The sequence below is a fragment of the Saccopteryx bilineata genome, chromosome 3 (assembly GCF_036850765.1).
Source record: "Saccopteryx bilineata isolate mSacBil1 chromosome 3, mSacBil1_pri_phased_curated, whole genome shotgun sequence".
Taxonomy (NCBI): Eukaryota; Metazoa; Chordata; class Mammalia; order Chiroptera; family Emballonuridae; genus Saccopteryx; species Saccopteryx bilineata.
In genome coordinates, this window is record NC_089492.1 from 302,838,596 (window position 1) to 302,856,957 (window position 18,362).

Below are 18,362 nucleotides of genomic sequence, written 5' to 3' on the forward strand. Positions count from 1 at the left end.
TTGCAACAGAGCGACGCCCCGGAGGGGTAGAGCATCGCCCCCTGGTGGGCAGAGCGTCGCCCCTGGTGGGCGTGCCAGGTGGATCCCGGTCGGGCGCATGCGGGAGTCTGTCTGACTGTCTCCCCGTTTCCAGCTTCGGAAAAATACAAAAAATATATAAATACTATCCAGCCTCCAGCCTGGGCACACAGGAGAAGCACCCATCTGCTTCTCCCCCCTTCCCCCTCTCCTTTCTCTCTCTTTCTTCGTCTCCTGCAGCCAAGGCTCCATTGGAGCAAAGTTGGCCTGGGTGCTGAGGATGGCTCCATGGCCTCTGCCTCGGGTGCTAGAATGGCTCTGGTTGCAACAGAGCAACAGCCCAAATGGGCAGAGCATCGCCCCCTAGTGGGCTTTCTGGGTGGATCACGGTTGGACGCTTGCAGAAGTCTGTTTCTCTGCCTCCCTGCTTCTCACTTCAGAAAAATACAAAAAAAAAAAAAAGAAAGAAAGAAAGAAAGAAATATTATCAGCCTGACCAGGTGGTGGCACAGTGGATAGAGCATTGGACTGGGACGTGGAGGACCCAGGTTCAGAACCCCGAGGTCTCCAGCCTAAGCGCAGGCTCATTTGGTTTGAGCAACACTCATCAGCTTGAGCCCAAGGTCACTGGCTTGAGCAAGCGGTCACTTGGTCTGCTGTAGCCTCTCAGTCAAGGCACATATGAGAAAGCAATCAATGGACAACTAAGGTGTCACAAAGAATTGATGTTTCTCATCTTTTGCCCTTCCTGTCTTTCTGTCCCTATCTGTCCATCTCTCTATCTCTCTCTGTCACCAAAAAAAAAAAGAAAAGAAAAGAAAAAAAGAAAGAAATATTATCCAGGCACTTGTCCATCAATAAATGAATGGATAGCCTGACTGGGCGGTGCCGCAGTGGGATGTGTCACAGACTGGGATGCAGAGGACCCAGGTTTGAGACCCCGAGGTCACCAGCTTGAGTGCAGGCTCATCTGGTTTGAGCAAAGCTCACCAGCTTGGACCCAAGGTCGCTGGCTCGAGCAAGGAGTTATTTGGTCTGCTGCAGCCCCATGGTCAAAGCACATATGAGAAAGCAATCAATGAACAACTAAGGTGTCATAACGAAAAACTGATGATTGATGCTTCTCATCTCTCTTCATTCCTGTCTGTCTGTCCCTGTCTATCCCTCTCTCTGACTCTCTCTCTGTCACTGTAAAAAATAATAATAAATAAATGAATGAATAGATACAGAAGAGGTGGTATGCGTATGTAATGAAATACTATACAACCATGAAAAAGATGAGATGTTACCATTTGTGTCAAGATAGGTGGATCTTGAGGGTATTATGCCAAGTGAAATAAGTCAGATAGAAAGGGACAAAAGTCATATGCTTTCACTCATATGTGGGATATAAAACCAAAAGGTAACAAACAAACAAAACAAAAACAAACTCATAAATACAGACAATAGTATGGTGGTCACCAGAGGGAAAGACGGATGGAGGGGAAAACAAAATGAGTAAAGGGGTTCAAGTATATGGTGATGGATGGAAACTAGATTTCTGGTGGCGATGACCCAATAGAATATGCAGGTATTGAATTATAATGTTGTACACCTGAAACTTGTATAATATTAACCAATGTTGCCTCGATACAAAAAATATTGTCTTTAAGATGAAATTCACCTCCCAATCCCTGGACCAAGGATTTAAGTCTGGTGTCTACTTCTTAGCAGCTATGTAACTTTGGGCAAGTAACACAGGGTCATTCAGAAGATAAATTAAAATGAAGATGACAGAATGCTTTATAAATTGTGAAGTGATAATCAAGTGTCAAATATCATCACTATAAAGAACTGGAAAAACTGGATTTGACCTGTCATTCTTTCACACAGACCCGAGAGGAACATTTTGCCGGATGCCTATAGCGAACAGCTTGCCACCGCTCTGAGCACCAATCCGAATCTGGTGGAGTTGGCCCTGAACCACAATGCCTTGGGAGGCCGGGGCGTGAAGCTGCTGTGTCAGGGGCTCAGACACTCCAACTGCAAACTTCAGAACCTCAGGTGAGTCTTGGCTGATCTGGGAACTGCGGATGGTCCCACCACGCCCTCTATGGGGCTCAGTTGGATAAAACGTCATCCCAATACACCGAAGTTATGGGTTCTTTCTCAGTCAAGGTCATACAAGAATTAACCAGTGAGCCTGGCCAGGTGGTGGTGCAGTGGATAGAGCATCAGACTAGGATGCAGGGGACCCAGGTTTGAGACCTCCAGGCCTCTGGCTGGAGCGCAGCTCACCAGCTTGAGCGTGGGGTTGCTGGCTTGAGCCAATGATCCCATAGTTGCTGGCTTGAAGCCCAAGGTCTCTGGCTTAAGCAAAGGGTCACTGGCTCTGCCCCACCTCTATCAAGGCACATATGAGAAAGCAATCAATGAACAACTAAGGTGCCACAACAAAGAATTGAAGCTTCTCATCTCCCTCCCTTCAGTCTGTCTGTCTCTATCTGTCCCTCTCTCTGTCTCTGTCACAAAAAAATAAAAAAAAAGAATTAACCAATGAATGGATCATTAAGTTGAACAACAAATCAATGTCTCTTTTCTCTCTCTCTTCCTTCCTCTCTCTCTAAGATCAATTAATTTTTTAGAAAAAGTTTAAGTAGAATGGTGATTTTCAGGGGCTGGAAAGAATGAGGCATAAGGAGTTATTTTTTTAATATTTTATTCATTAGAGAAGAGAGAAAGAGAGAGAGAGAGAAGGGGAGAGGAACAGGAAGCATCAACTCCCATGTGTGCCTGGACCAGGCAAGCCCAGAGTTTCAAACCAGCAACCTCAGTGTTCCAGGTCAACGCTTTATCCACTGCACCACCACAGACCAGGCCAGAAGTTGTTTTTAATATTTGTTATTGTTGTTGTTTATTGATGGATTTGAGAGAAATGTTCATTTGCTTTTCCACATAGTTGTGCATTTCTTTTTCTACTTTTTTTTTTTTTTTTTTTTTTTTGAGAGAGAGAGAGAGAGATAGGAAGGGAGAGAGATGAGAAACATCAACGCATAGTTGCACCCTGGCCAGATAGCTCAGTTGGTTAGAGCATCATCCCAAAATGCAGAGGTTGCCAGCTTGGTCCCCAGTCAGGACACATTCTCCTTTGTTCATCTCTTTCTCTCTCATTCTCCCTTCCTCTAAAATAACTTAAAAAAAAAAAAATCTTGTAGTTGCATCACTTTAGTTGTTCACTGATTGCTTCTCTTACGTGCCACCTAGGGTGGGGTAGGGGTGGAAGTCATGGTTCAAACTGAGCCAGTGACTTGTTGCACAAGCCAGCAATCTTGGGCTCAAGTCAAGGACCTTCCCACACTCAAGCTGGTGAGCCTGCACTCAAGCCAGGTGAGCCCACGCTCAAGCTAGGAACCCAGAGTTTTGAACCTGGTACCTCAGCCTCTCAGGTCGACGCTTTATCCATTGTACCACTGCTGGGGAGGCTCATTGATGGCTTCTTGTCTGTGCCCTGACCAGGGATCAAATCCGCAGCCTTGGCGTATGGGAATGATGTTCTAACCAACTGAGCTCCAGCCAGGGAGGCATGGGGAGATAAGGAGTTATTATTTGGAATGATGAAAGCATTCTGGACTGAGTAGAAAGTACAGTGTGTCCGTAAAGTCACATACCTATTCAGTGCAGTTCGATGTGGGCTCACGCACAGATTTTTTAGGGCTCCTTAGGTAGCTATCCCGTATAGCCTCTACAGACTCGTCACTGACTGATGGCCTACCAGAACGGGGTTTCTCCATCAAACTGCCGGTTTCCTTCAACTCCTTATCCTACCAAGTAATGTTAATTCTATGTGGTGGTGCTTTGTTATAAACGCGCCGATATTCACATTGCACTTGGTCACGGATTCGAATTTAGAAAGCCACAGAATACACTGAACTTTCCTCTGTACCGTCCACATCTCGACTGGCATGGCCATGGGCTGCTCCGCTGTATACACAGTGTTAGTCATCATCTGCGTATGCGCACATGCTGCCGCATCGTCCTACAGAAACTAGGAGGGTTTTCCTTCTCCTTTTTTTTTTTATTTCTCCAACTTTATTCGATTGTTTGACTCTATCAAAGAACTACCATGAATATGCTTAGGGTTTTCCTTTTATTTGGTGCAGATTTCACATTTCTATCGTCTTTTGTTGCTTTCCTGTGACCAGTCAAAAGTGCACCATGACTTTACGGACACACTGTATATAACCATATTATTTTATTTATTTATTTATTTAGAGAGAGAGAGAGAGAGAGAAGGGATGGGGGAAGACAGCAAGAAGCATCAACTTGTAGTAGTTGCTTCTCATATTATTAGTCTTGACAGGCAAGCCCAGGGTTTTGAACCTGTGACTTCAGCGTTCTAGGTTGAAGCTTAATCCGCTATGGTGCCACAGGTCAGGCAGTATATAACTTTATTTTAAAAAGAAAAAAGAGTGGCCTGACCTGTGGTGGCTCAGTGGATAAAGCATCGACCTGGAAATGCTGAGGTCCCCGGTTCAAAACCCTGGGCTTGCCTGGTCAAGGCACATATGGGAGTTGATGCTTCCTGCTCCTCCCCCTTGCCATTTAAAGTTCTCTCTCTCTCTCTCTCCCTCTCTCTCTCCTTTCTAAAATGAATAAATAAAATAAAAATAAATATTTTTTTTAAAATGTAAAAAAAAAAAAAGAGCCTGACCAGGCGGTGACGCAGTGGATAGAGCGTCGGACTGGGATGCAGAGGACCCAGGTTCAAGACCCCGAGGTCGCCAGCTTGAGCGCGGGCTCATCTGGTTTGAGAAAAAGCCCACCAGCTTGAACCCAAGGTCGCTGGCTCCAGCAAGGGGTTACTTGGTCTGCTGAAGGCCCGTGGTCAAGGCACATATGAGAAATCAGTCAATGAACAACTAAGGTGTTGCAACACACAATGAAAAACTAATGATTGATGCTTCTCATCTCTCTTTGCTCCTGTCTGTCTGTCCCTGTATATCCCTCTCTCTGACTCACTCTCTGTCTCTGTAAAAAATAAATAAAAATAAATAAAATTTAAAAAAATAAAAATAAAAATAAAAAAAGAAGAAAAAAGAAAAAGTTTCAAAGACAGATGATGGTGATGATTGTGCAACAACATAAATGTACCAAATGTTGCTAAACTGTACACTTAATTAAATGGTAAATTTTGTCTGACCTGTGGTGGCACAGTGGATAAAGGCATCAACCTGGAACACTGAGGTCACTGGTTCAAAACCCTGCACTTGTCTGGTCAAGCCACATATGGGAGTTGAAGCTTCCTGTTCCTTCCCCATTTCTCTCTCTCTCTCTCTCTCTCTCTCTCTCTCTCTCTCCTCTCTAAAATGTATAAATAAATAAATAAAAATTTTAAACAGGGTAAATTTCATGTTATGCTTTTAAGGCACAGTGGCCCTGCCAACCAACAAACGTGACCCAGTGAGCACCTTGGGAGCTGCTTGGGACATGGTACATTTTTCTCATAGTGGTGGAGAAAAATAAATAAAGTGGAGCAGAGTGGGTGTGAAGGGTCTTGAATTCCTCTCTTTTATTTATTTTTTATATTTTTTGTGACAGAGACAGAGAAAGACAGATAGTAACAGACAGACAGGAAGGGAGACAGATGAGAAGCATCAATTCTTCATTGTGGCACCTAAGTTGTTCATTGAGTGCTTTCTCATATGTGCCTTGACTGGGGGTCTACAGCAGAGTGAGTGACCTGTTGCTCAAGCCAGTGACCTTGGGCTCAAGCTGGTGAGCTGTGGGCTCAAGTGACCTCAGGGTTTCAAACCTGGGTCCTCCGCATTCCAGTCCAATGCTCAATCCACTTCGCCACAGCCTGCTCAGGCTTGAATTCCTGACTTAAGGGCAACCTCTATAAAAGCATTTTCTTAACTGCAAAGCACCAAAAACATCTTATACTATTCTTGTTGCTTTGATTATTTTATTGATTCAGCTATAATTCATATACCAGGCAACTGAGTCATTTTTCTTTTTTGAGTATATTGCACAAAACTGTGGAAAACATCACTATGGTCTAATGGCAGAACATTTTCGTCAAACCAAGAAGTAGCACCCTATGCATTAGCTCTGATCCTCCTTCCCTCAGCTCCTGGACCAGTAATCTCCTTTCTTTGATTTTAGAAAAAGGGAAAAATAGACCAACAAAAAAGGAGGGAGAGGGCCCTGGCCAGGTAGTTGAGTTGGTTAGAGTGTCATCCTGATGCATTAAAACTGCTAATCCTAGGCCCTGGCCGGTTGGCTCAGTGGTAGAGTGTCAGCCTGGTGTGTGGAAGTCCTGGGTTTGATTCCTGGTCTGGGCATACAGGAGAAGCACCCATCTGCTTCTCCACCCTTCCCCCTCTCCTTTCTCTCTATCTCTCTCTTCCTCTCCTGTAGCCAGGGCTCCATTGAAGCAAAGTTGACCCGGGCACTGAGGATGGCTCCGTGGCCTCTGCTTCAGGCGCTAGAATGGCTCTGGTTGTAACGGAGCAACATCCCAGATGAGCAGAGCATCCCCCATAGTGGGCATGCCGGGTGGGTCCCGGTCGGGCGCATGCGAGAGTTTGTCTCTCTGCCTCCTTGCTTCTCACTTCAGAAAAAGAGAAAAACAAACACCAACAACAAAAAAACCTGCTGATCCTATTCTCCATCAGGGCACATATGAGAATCAACCAATGAATACATTAATGAGTGGAATAACAGATCGATGTTTCTCTCTCTCTCTCTCTCAAATAAAAATAAAGTTTTTTAAAGGAGGGAGAGAAAGGGTAAGGGACAGAACCCACAAAAGGACCACAGAGGAAATGACCTGGCTCTCTTCTCCTCTCCGTCCCAGGCTGAAGAGGTGCCAGGTGTCCAGCTCTGCCTGCCAGGACCTCTCTGCGGCTCTGACAGGCAGTAAGAGTTTGATGCGGATGGACCTAAGCGGAAATGGCCTCGGGCTGCCGGGCATGCAGCTGCTCTGTGAGGGGCTGCGGCACCCCCATTGCCGGCTGCAGATGATCCAGTGAGTCCGTATCCCCAGAGCAAGCTCTTAATCTGTGTGGCCTTCCTGGCTTAAAGCACCTCCCCAAATGCTGAGGATCCCCAAGTCTCTACCTGGAAATTAGGGTTGCCCTTTGATACATGACCTTAGACCCATGACCTGGACTCCATGCACTTCATAGAATTTCTTTCTGGTTTCCTTTAACCCCACTATTTCCACATGGCAAGGAGTCCCTGCGTCCACCGGCCCACCCGGTACCCACACCTGTCCTGGATTCCCAGTACCCTGGAGCTCCCTGCACCGAGCCTTGTTAGTTGTGCAGTGTCCTTTTCCTGCAACTGCACTGTGCCAGAAAAGTTACCCTGTTTTCCACTTGTTTGTCTTCCTTTTTTTTTTCTTTTTGTATTTTTCTGAAGCTGGAAACAGGGAGAGACAGTCAGACAGACTCCCGCATGCACCCAACCGGGATCCATCCGGCACGCCCACCATGGGGCGACGCTCTGCCCACCAGGGGTGACGCTCTGCCCCTCCGGGCGTCGCTCTGCAGCGACCAGAGCCACTCTAGCTCCTGGGGCAGCGGCCAAGGAGCCATCCCCAGCGCCCGGGCCATCTTTGCTCCAATGGAGCCTTGGCTGCGGGAGGGGAAGAGAGAGACAGAGAGGAAGGAGGGGTGGGGGGTGGAGAAGCAAATGGGCGCTTCTCCTATGTGCCCTGGCCGGGAATCGAACCCGGGTCCCTCGCACGCCAGGCCGTCGCTCTACCGCTGAGCCAACCGGCCAGGGCCTTGTTTGTCTTCTTTACGACTCACAGCAAACACTTTCACTTCTGACACTTTCAGTCTCCAAATGCCTAGTGGTTTCCCGCGTCCCCCCTGCCCACCACCAGCACCACCACTACCAAGCAATTCTCTGTCTCTACCAGCTAGGTGTCCTACAATTTCATTCTGACACTATCTACCTGGAAAGAGTGCCGGACCCTACAAGAGTTCAGTCCCACCAGACGGCCCCGACTTGAGATGTCAATTACAAGTCCAGACTGTTCCCTGTGCTTCTGACCAACAGGCTATAAATTGGAGGTTACCATGACCCCCTCCTTGGGTCCAATAAATTTGCTAGAGTGGCTCATAGAACTCCAGAATACACTTACATTTACCATTTTATTTAAGGATGTGTATAAAAGATACAAATGAACAGACACATAGGACAGGGTCTGGGAAGGTCCCAAGTGCAGGAGTTCCTATCTCTGTGGATTTGGGGTGCATCACCCTCCTGGTGTGGGCATGTTCACCAACCGAGAAGTTCTCTGAGCCCTATCCTAGTAGGATCTTATGGAGACCTCATCAACTACGCATGGTCAATTATTATTAAGTCCATTTCCAACCCACCTCCTCTCTTGGAGGATGGGGGTGGAGTCCCCAACTTCTATTCACAGCCAGTCCCACTCAGGAACCCACCCTGAGTCACCTCATTACAACAAAAGACACTGCTATCACCTAGGAAATTCCAAGAGATTTAGAAACTCTGTTGAGAACCAGGGTCTAAGACCACATATTAGAACAAAGGGTGTTCCCAGTCCTCTTATCACTTGGGAAATGACAAAGGATTATGAGCTCTGTGCCAAGAACTGAGGGCAAAGACCAATGTCACAACCACTGTCATTCTGTTCCTCTGCTGAACTCCTATGTAGCCTTCGAAAACCAGCTTGAAGTCTCCAAAGAGCCTTTCCTATCTGCTGGGTTCGGTGGACCTTTCGCCATGATGGTTTTGATACCAGTTCGCTCACAATGACTGAGCATGTGCCATGCCCGGCCCCCCATCCTCCGCCATTAGTAATCCTCACCACAGCCCTGGGGGGTCAGCACCGTTATTACCCTTATTTTAGAGTCAATGAACCTGAGTGACAGCCTCCCATGTAACCTCCATTTGAGACTTGATAAAAACTTGCTTGAGGTCCCAGGGTTACTGGGTGGTGGTTATGGAAGCAAATACAGGTCACTGAGCTCTGGAGACCCCACACTGAACTGTCATGCAACACAACTTCCATGGCAGCATCAACAGGGGACTGTCATTGCTCGCCCCCTTTGTCTTGTGAGACAGGACACTGCTGGCTGAAAATGATGACGTCTTGTTCATCTCTGTAGCTTCAGTGACATGTGTGGGCTCCTGGTGGGTAACTAAATGGGCCAGGGGATGAGCCGGAAAAGCAAGATGGCGCCCTCAGCAATGTTTTTCTCCTCTTTTTTTTTTTTTTTTTTTTTTTTTTTTTTTTTGTATTTTTCTGAAGCTGGAAACGGGGAGAGACAGTCAGACAGACTCCCGCATGCGCCCGACCGGGATCCACCCGGCACGCCCACCAGGGGTGACGCTCTGCCCACCAGGGGGCGATGCTCTGCCCCTCCGGGGCGTCACTCTGCCGAGACCAGAGCCACTCTAGCGCCTGGGGCAGAGGCCAAGGAGCCATCCCCAGCGCCCGGGCCATCTTTTGCTCCAATGGAGCCTTGGCTGCGAGAGGGGAAGAGAGAGACAGAGAGGAAGGAGGGGGTGGGGGTAAAGAAGCAAATGGGTGCTTCTCCTATGTGCCCTGGCCAGGAATCGAACCTGGGTCCCCCGCGCGCCAGGCCGACGCTCTACCACTGAGCCAACTGGCCAGGGCCTGTTTTTCTCCTCTTGAGGTTGAGGAAGTGTCAGCTGGAGGCTGGAGCCTGCCAGGAGATGGCCTTGGTGCTCAGCATCAACCGACACCTGGTGGAGCTGGACCTGTCAGGAAATGCGCTGGGGGACACTGGCCTGAGGCTGCTGTGCAAAGGCCTCAGGCACCTGGCCTGCAGACTGCGGATATTGTGGTGAGTTCTCTGCGGGGCCATTGTGTGTGTGTGTGTGTGTGTGTGTGTGTGTGTGTGTGTGTGTGTGTGACAGAGACAAAGAGAGAAACAGATAAAAACAGACAGACAGGAAGGGAGAGAGATGAGAAGCATCAATTCTTTGTTGCAGCACCTTAGTTGTTCATTGATTGCTTTCTTATATGTGCCTTGACCAGGGGGCTGCAGCAGACCAAGTGACCCCTTGCTCAAGCCGGCAACCTATGGGTTTCGAACCTGGGTCCTCTGCGTCCCAGTCTGATGCTCTATCCACTGTGCCACCACCTGGTCAGGCTCCATGGAGGCCATCTTAAAAGGCAAAGCTCCTCACACTGGATGATGGTAGAAAAATGTACCCACTACGTGTCCACCCGGGTTCATAGCAACATTATTTGCAGTGGGCAAGACGTGAAAACAACTCAGATGTCCCCTCATCACAGGGGAAATGGATAAACAAAATGTGGTGTAGACATACAATGGAATTATTCAGCCTGAAAAAAAGGAATGAAATTCTGTTACATGCTACCAAGTAGATGAAACTGGAAGACATTGTACTAAAGAAAATGTCAAGCCTGACCAGGTGGTGGGGCAGTGGGTAGAGCGTTGGACTGAGATGTGGAGGACCCAGGTTCGAGACCCCAAGGTCGCTAACTTGAGCATGGGCTCATCTGGTTTGAGCAAGGTTCACCAGCTTGAGACCAAGGTCGCTGGCTCGAGCAAGGGGTCACTCGGTCTGCTGTAGCCCCCTGGTCAAGGCACATATGAGCTATCAATCAATGAACAACTAAGGAGTCGCAACAAAGAATTGATGTTTCTCATCTCTCTCCCTTCCTGTCTGTCTGTCCCTATCTGTCGCTCTTTCTGACTCTCTCTGTCTCTGCCACAAAAAAAAAGGAAAAAAAAAAAAAAAAAAAAAAGAAAATGTCAATTAAAAAAAAGATGATATAATTCCACTTGTTTGACCTGTGGTGGTGCAGTGGATAAAGCAGCAACCTAGAATGCTGAGGTCACCAGTTTGGAGCCCTGGGCTTGCTTGGTCATATACATACATGCATACATTCTTTGCACATACAAGAAGCAACTACTACAAGTTGATGCTTCCTGCTTCTCCCCCCTTTTACTCCCCTCTTTCTTCCTCTTTCTAAAAATCAATAAAATAAATAAATAAAATAAAAATAAGAAGATTATATAATTCCACTTATGCCTAACCAGGCGGAGGCACAGTGGAATGAACATAGACCTGGGTTGCTGAGGAACCAGGTTCAAAACCCCAAGGTCACCAGTTTGAGCACAGGCTCACCAGCTTGAGTGCTGGGTCATTGGCTTGAGCATGCGATCACAGACATGACCCCAAGGTCAATGGCTTGAACAAGTGATCACAGGCTCAGCTGGAGCCCCCAGGTCAAGGCATGTATGAGAAAGCAATCAATGAACAACTAAGGTGCCACTACTATGAGTTGATGCTTCTAATCTCTCTCTCTTCCTGTCTCTCTGTCCCTGTCTGTCCTTCTATCTCTCTCTTTCTCTCTCTCTCTCTCTAAAAAAATACAAAACAAACAATTCCAGTGCCATGAGGACTTTTCCTGGATGTGGACTTTTCCTGGATTCCTGCTCCTTGTGACAGCTCCTAACAGACTGAACTGGGGTTGGGTTGCATTTTTCAGGGATTTGGCATGGTGTTGGGGCCAGTTTGGACTTGGTGAACATGTTAAGGGCACTACTCTTTTATGGATTCTTGCTGTATTGGCCAAGAGTTTGCTTAAAGGCTTTAATCACTGTAAAAAAAAAAGAATAGAAGACTAGATAAAGAATATGTGGCACATATTCACCATGGTATACTATTCAGCCATAAAAAATGATGACATTGGATCACTTACAACAAAATGGTGGGATCTTGATAACATTATACGGAGTGAAATAAGTAAATCAGAAAAAAAAAATACAAAACAAGCCTGACCAGGCGGTGGCACAGTGGATAGAGCATCCGACTAGGATGCGGACAACCCAGGTTTGAGACCCCGAGGTCACCAGCTTGAGCGTGGGCTCATCTGGTTTGAGCAAAGCTCACCAGCTTCTACCCAAGGTTGCTGGCTCGAGCAAGGGGTTACTCGGTCTGCTGAAGCCCCACAGTCAAGGCACATATGAGAAAGCAATCAATGAACAACTAAGGTGTCGCAATGGAAAACTGATGATTGATACTTCTCATCTCTCTCCATTCCTGTCTGTCTGTCCCTGTCTATCCCTCTCTCTGACTCTCTCTCTATCCCTGAAAAAAATAATAATAATAATGCTATGAGCATGGGTATACAAATATTTCTTGGAGCCCCTACATTCTGTTGGTTGTGTAACCAGAGTGGAATTGATAAATCATATGGTTATTTTAATTTATAGAGGAATCACCATATTGTTTTCCATAGTGGCTGAACTATTTTCCATCCCCACCAACAGTGCACAAAGATTCCAGTTTCTCCACATCCTTGTCAGCACTTGTTATTTTTGTGGGTTTTATTTTTGGTTTTGTCTTCTTCTTATTTTTTTTTAAGGTTTTTTTTTTTTTTTACAAAGACAGAGAGAGAGTCAGAGAGAGGATAGATAGGGACAGACAGACAGGAACGAAGAGAGATGAGAAGTATCAATCATCAGTTTTTCGTTGCGACACCTTAGTTGTTCATTGATTGCTTTCTCATATGTGCTTTGACCATTGGCCTTCAGCAGACTGAGTAACCCCCTGCTTGAGCCAGAGACCTTGGGTCCAAGCTGGTGAGCTTTGCTCAAACCAGATGAGCCTGTGCTCAAGCTGGCGACCTCAGGGGTCTCAAACCTGGGTCCTCCACGTCCCAGTCCAATGCTCTATCCACTGCGCCACCACCTGGTTAGGCCTTTTTTTTTTTAATTTTTTTTTTTATTTTTATTTTACAGAGACAGAGAGTGAGTCAGAGAGAGGGATAGACAGGGACAGACAGACAGGAACGGAGAGAGATGAGAAGCATCAAGCATTAGTTTTTCATTGTGTATTGCAACACCTTAGTTGTTCATTGATTGCTTTCTCATATGTGCCTTGACTGCGGGCCTTCAGCAGACCGAGTAACTCCTTGCTGGAGCCAGCGACCTTGGGTTCAAGCTGGTGAGCTTTTCCTCAAACCAGATGAGCCCGCACTGAAGCTGGCGACCTCGGGGTCTCGAACCTGGGTCCTCCGCATCCCAGTCCGACGCTCTATCCACTGCACCACTGCCTGGTCAGGCTATTTTTTTTTTTAGTTATAGCCATTCTAATGGATATGCGGTGGTATCTCACTGTAGTTTTGATTTGCAGTTACAGAATGATTAGTGATGTTTAATATCTTTTCATGTGACTTGTGGTTATTTGTGTGTCTTTGGAAAATTGTTTATTCAAGGCCGTTGCCCATTTATTTTTAAATATATGTTGAATAGGTTAAAGATTTGTCACCTCACTGCTGCAGCCTGTGAAGACCTGGCCTCCACTCTCACTGTGAACCAGAGCCTGATGGAGCTGGACCTCAGCCTGAATGACCTGGGGGACCCCGGGGTGCTCCTGCTGTGTGAGGGCCTTCGGCATCCCCAGTGCAAACTCCAGACCCTCCGGTGAGTCCCCCTGGACTCACCGTCATAGGAGTCCAAACTCCTAATCCTTTCCCTTCTATCTGGGCTCACTGGGGCCACACTTCCTCCCCGATTATCCTAACCTCTAGCTCCATCTGCCTCCTCCCAAATATTTTTCTGCCACAGGGCTTTTGCATCAGCAATTCTTTCTTCCTGGAATTCCATTCTGCTGTGCTGTTCCTTGTTTTACCATAATAACATCTGTTTTATCTGTTAAGACTCAAAATAAGTGCTTCTTTCCCATGGACACTTGCCCTAACCCCTCAATAAGGTCTGGGTTCCTAGTTTGTTTATGGGGGAAGGGAGGTTCCTAGTTATAATGCTATTTGACTTTATGCTTGCCTCAGCACCCCTTACCCAAATTTGTCATTGTATGAGTGTGGTATTGCAAAAGTGCAGGGGCTGTGGCAACTTTCTATTCCCATGGCTGTTACAAGACCTGCCTCAGAGGTGTTTAAAAATACATATTTGTTTTATACCAGAGACCAAAACACAAAGATTTTTAAGGGAGTGAACAGATGAATAAACAAATGAACAGACAGAAAGTGCAGCAAGGCTGTTTATTTTCAGAAAATGCATTTTTTCTGTAGTCCCAAAGGAGAGTCAATTATTTTTTTCTTTCCCACAGTAGTATCCTCAGTTATCTCATATTATTCATGCTGAAAGACTTTTCTTCTCTCTTGAGACACTGAGCTGTATTGTGGCGTCTGTGACTTTTTTTTTTTTTTTTTTGTATTTTTCTGAAGTTGGAAACGGGGAAGCAGACAGACTCCCACATGCACCTGACCGCGATCCACCCAGCACACCCACCAGGGGGCGATGCTCTGCCCATCTGGGGCGTTGCTCTGTTGCAACCAGAACCATTCTAGTGCCTGAGGCAGAGGCCACAAAGCCATCCTCAGCTCCCGGGCCAACTTTTGCTCCAATGGAGCCTTGGCTGCGGGAGGGGAAGAGAGAGACAGAGAGGAAGGAGAGGGGGGGTGGAGAAGCAGATGGGTGCTTCTCCTGTGTGCCCTGGCCAGGAATCGAACCCGGGTCTCCTGCACGCCAGGTCAATGCTCTACCACTGAGCCAACCAGCCAGGGCTCTGTGGCTTTTTTTTTAGGTGGCTTTTTTTATGTTCAGAGAATTAGATAAATCTGCTCTATTTCTTCACACTCTTCTCTCTACTGTACCTCTTGAACTTCAAATGCACACAGTGAGAATATTTAGAATTCTTTTTATTTATTTATTTATTTATTTAAGCCAGAGAAGAAGGGGGAGGAGAGAGAGAGAAAGAGAGAAAGATACAGGAATACCAACCTGTTCCTGTAGGTGCCCTGACCGGGGATCAAACCGACAACCTCTATGTGTGCTTCAGTCTGATGCTCTAACCAACTGACCTATCCAGCTAGGGCTATAATTCTTTTTTGTTTTTTTTAAGCATGAAAGACAGACAGACAGAGACAGGGACAGACAGACAGGAAGGGAGAGAGCTGAGAAAATCAACTCTTTGTTGAGGCATCTTAGTTTTTCATTGATTACTTTCTCATATATGCCTTGACGGGGGGGGGGGGGCTGCAGCAGAGCCAGTGACCCTCTGCTCAAGCCAGCAACCTTGGGCTTAAGCCAGTTACCTTGAGCTTCAAGCCAGTGATCTCTGGGCTCAAACCAGAGACCATGGGGTCATGTCTATGATCCCACGCTCAAGCCGGTGACCCCATGCTTAATCTGGTAAACCAGTAAGCCTGCGCTCAAGCAGCAACCTTGGGGTTTGGAACCTGAGTCCTTAACATCCCAGGTGATGCTCTATGCACTGCGCCACCTCCGGTCAGGCTATTTATAATTCTTAGTTGGTATTATAATACAACTGTGGACCCGCACCTGCCTTTGTTTTATTCATATCCCCTTCATTGTCTTCCCTCAGTCTCATCTGTAAAATTATGTCTTGATTTGACATAAATGATTTATCTCATCAACCTCTCTCTCTCTTTTTATCCCCACTTACCTTTATACATTTAAGGTCTGTTTAATATGTTCATGCCGCCTGTGGATAGAGCATCGGACTGGGAAGCAGAGGACCCAAGTTCGAGACCCCGAGGTCGCCAGCTTGAGCGCGGGCTCATCTGGTTTGAGCAAAAAGCCTACTAGCTTGAACCTAAGGTCGCTGGGTCCAACAAGGGGTTACTCTGTCTGCTGAAGGCCCGCGGTCAAGGCACATATGAGAAAGCAATCAATGAACAACTAAGATGTTGCAACGCGCAATGAAAAACTGATGATTGATGCTTCTCATCTCTCTCTGTCCCTGTCTATCCCTCTCTCTGACTCATTCTCTGTCTCTGTAAAAAAAAAAAATGTTCATGCCAGTATAAGCATATCTAATTCACTCTTTGAAAGTGACCTATATGCCATTATCTGCAATATACCAAATGTTATTGATACGTCTCCCTATTCAGGCATTTGGGTGGTTTTCAACTCTTTGCTGTTATGTATAATGTTGTGATGTGTATTCCTGTGTCTCTCCTAACCTTTATAAGAGTCCACGAGGGGTAGAATTGCAGCATCAGACTGAATTTGCACACTCGATATCTCAAAAGAATTACCAGCCCCGGCAGGGGGCGCAGTGGACAGAGCATTCTCGGGAAGCGCTGAAGTGGCCGGCTCCATCCCTTGGGCACTGGCTCCACCCGGAGGTGGCTGGGTTCAGCCACCATCAGTATAGTGCCCATATGAGAAGCAGTTGATGGGTGCACAACAAAGTGGAACAAGGAGTTAATGCTTCTCTCCCTCTCGCTCCCTTCCTCTCTCTCTCAATGGGGGAATCAATCAATGGGGGAAAATAAGAATTCCAAATTGCTCTCTCAAAAGATCAAAGGTAAGACAGCTCCTGCTTCCTCCTCCTCCCCCCAACCACCCCATTATGGTTATTCAGCTTTTTTTTTTTTTTTTTTTACAGAGACAGAGAGAGAGTCAGAGAGAGGGATAGAGAGGGGACAGGAATGGAGAGAGATGAGAAGCATCAATCATCAGTTTTTTGTTGCGACACCTTAGTTGTTCATTGATTGCTTTCTCATTTGTGCCTTGACCACGGGCCTACAGCAGACCGAGTAACCCCTTGCTCCAGCCAGCGACCTTGGGTCCAAGCTGGCAAGCTTTGCTCAAATCAAATGAGCTCACGCCCAGGCTGGCAACGTCCGGGTCTCGAACCTGCGTCCCCTGCATCCCAGTCTGAGGCTCTATCCACTGCGCCACTGCCTGGTCAGGCATATTCAGCTTTCTATATTTAAAACTCTTGTGGGTGGGTCTGACCTGTGGTGGCGCAGTGGATAGAGCATTGACCTGGAACGCTGAGGTGCCCATTCAAAACCCTGCACTTGTCTGGACAAGGCACATATGGGAGTTGATGCTTCCTGCTCCTCCCCCTCTTCTCTCTCTCTCTCTCTCTGTCTCTCTTTCTCACTCTCTCTCCTCTCTAAAATGAGTAAATAAAAAAAATTTTTTTTTTTAACTTTAAAACTCTGGTGGGTGGGAAATGTTCTTATATTGTATTTTTCTCATATAATTAGTGAAGTTGAGTATCTCTTCATGTGCTTATCAGCTTCTTTTATTTCCTCATTTATTGACTTTAGAGAGAGAGACATTAACTTTTTTTTTTAATTTTTTTTAGTTTATTCATTTTTAGAGAGAAGAGAGAGGAGAGAGAGAGACAGGGGGGAGGAGCTAGAAGCATCAACTCCCATATGTGCCTTGACCAGGCAAGCCCAGGGTTTTGAACCGGCGACCTCAGCATTTCCAGGTCGACGCTTTATCCACTGCGCCACCACAGGTCAGGCGAGACATTAACTTTTTTGTTCCATTTATTTATGCATTCATTGAGGTTTTTTTAAATATTTATTTATTTATTAAGTATTGTAGCTAGAGAGAGAAATACACAGGGATAGACAAACAGAAAAGGAGAAAGGTGAGAAGCATCAACTCATAGTTGCAGCACCTTAGTTGTTCCTTGATTGCTTCTCATATGTGCCTTCACTGGGGGTCACTGGGGGTCACCAGCCGAGCCAGTGACCCCTTGCTTGAGCCAGAGACCTTGGATTTCAAGCCAGAGACCTTTGGGCTCAAGCCAGTGACCATGGGTCATGTCTATGACCCTACGCTCATGCTGGGTGAGCCTACACTCAAGCCAGTGACCTTTGGGTTTTAAACCTAGTTCCTCATTGTCCCAGGCCAATGCTCTATCCACTGCACCACCGCCTGGTCAGTCAAATATTTACTTATTTATTACCTTTAAATTTATTGATTGATTGATTGTAGAGAAAGAGAGGAAGAGAGACAGAGAAACAGAGAGAAAAACATTGATTTGTTGCTCCAGTCATTCTATTGCAGGAATCAAAGGAGGACAAAAACGCCCAGACAACTTGATGAAGGAAGTAGGATTTAATTAGCCAGAGGAGCAGCGTGACCTCCTAAAGAGGCAAGTCAAACACGTGCTCCCCAAAGTTAGATGTCTTACATCTTATATGCCCTTTACAGAACACAGGTTTACATGCAAGGGGCTCGTGATCCCCTGGTCTAGAGGTACACACGCCAATCACAGGACTGCAGGATGGTAGGAGGGTCAGGTGAGGTCAGAGAATAAGCATTGGAAATCGCCCATTAAGGTCTTAAAAACATTTTTTTTAAGATTTTTTTTTTTTCATTTTTTTTTTTTTTTCATTTTTCTGAAGCTAGAAATGGGGAGAGACAGTCAGACAGACTCCCGCATGCGCCCGACCGGGATTCACCCGGCACGCCCACCAGGGGCGATGCTCTGCCCACCAGGGGGCAATGCTCTGCCCATCCTGGGCGTCGCCATGTTGCGACCAGAGCCACTCTAGCGCCTGAGGCAGAGGCCACAGAGCC

The 18,362-nt window shown here is 46.6% G+C and overlaps 1 protein-coding gene across 2 annotated transcripts in view; it reads left to right on the forward strand.

Annotated features, from left to right (window-relative positions):
- The window catches only part of NLRP12 (NLR family pyrin domain containing 12), a 44,056-nt gene that overhangs the window by 12,829 nt on the left and 12,865 nt on the right, over positions 1 to 18,362 (forward strand). For both annotated transcript variants that reach the window (XM_066265245.1, XM_066265246.1), the window contains exons 4-7: positions 1,891 to 2,061; positions 6,857 to 7,027; positions 9,678 to 9,848; positions 13,296 to 13,466. In XM_066265245.1, coding sequence (XP_066121342.1) covers positions 1,891 to 2,061; positions 6,857 to 7,027; positions 9,678 to 9,848; positions 13,296 to 13,466 — 684 coding nt within the window. The remainder of the gene's footprint in view (positions 1 to 1,890; positions 2,062 to 6,856; positions 7,028 to 9,677; positions 9,849 to 13,295; positions 13,467 to 18,362) is intronic.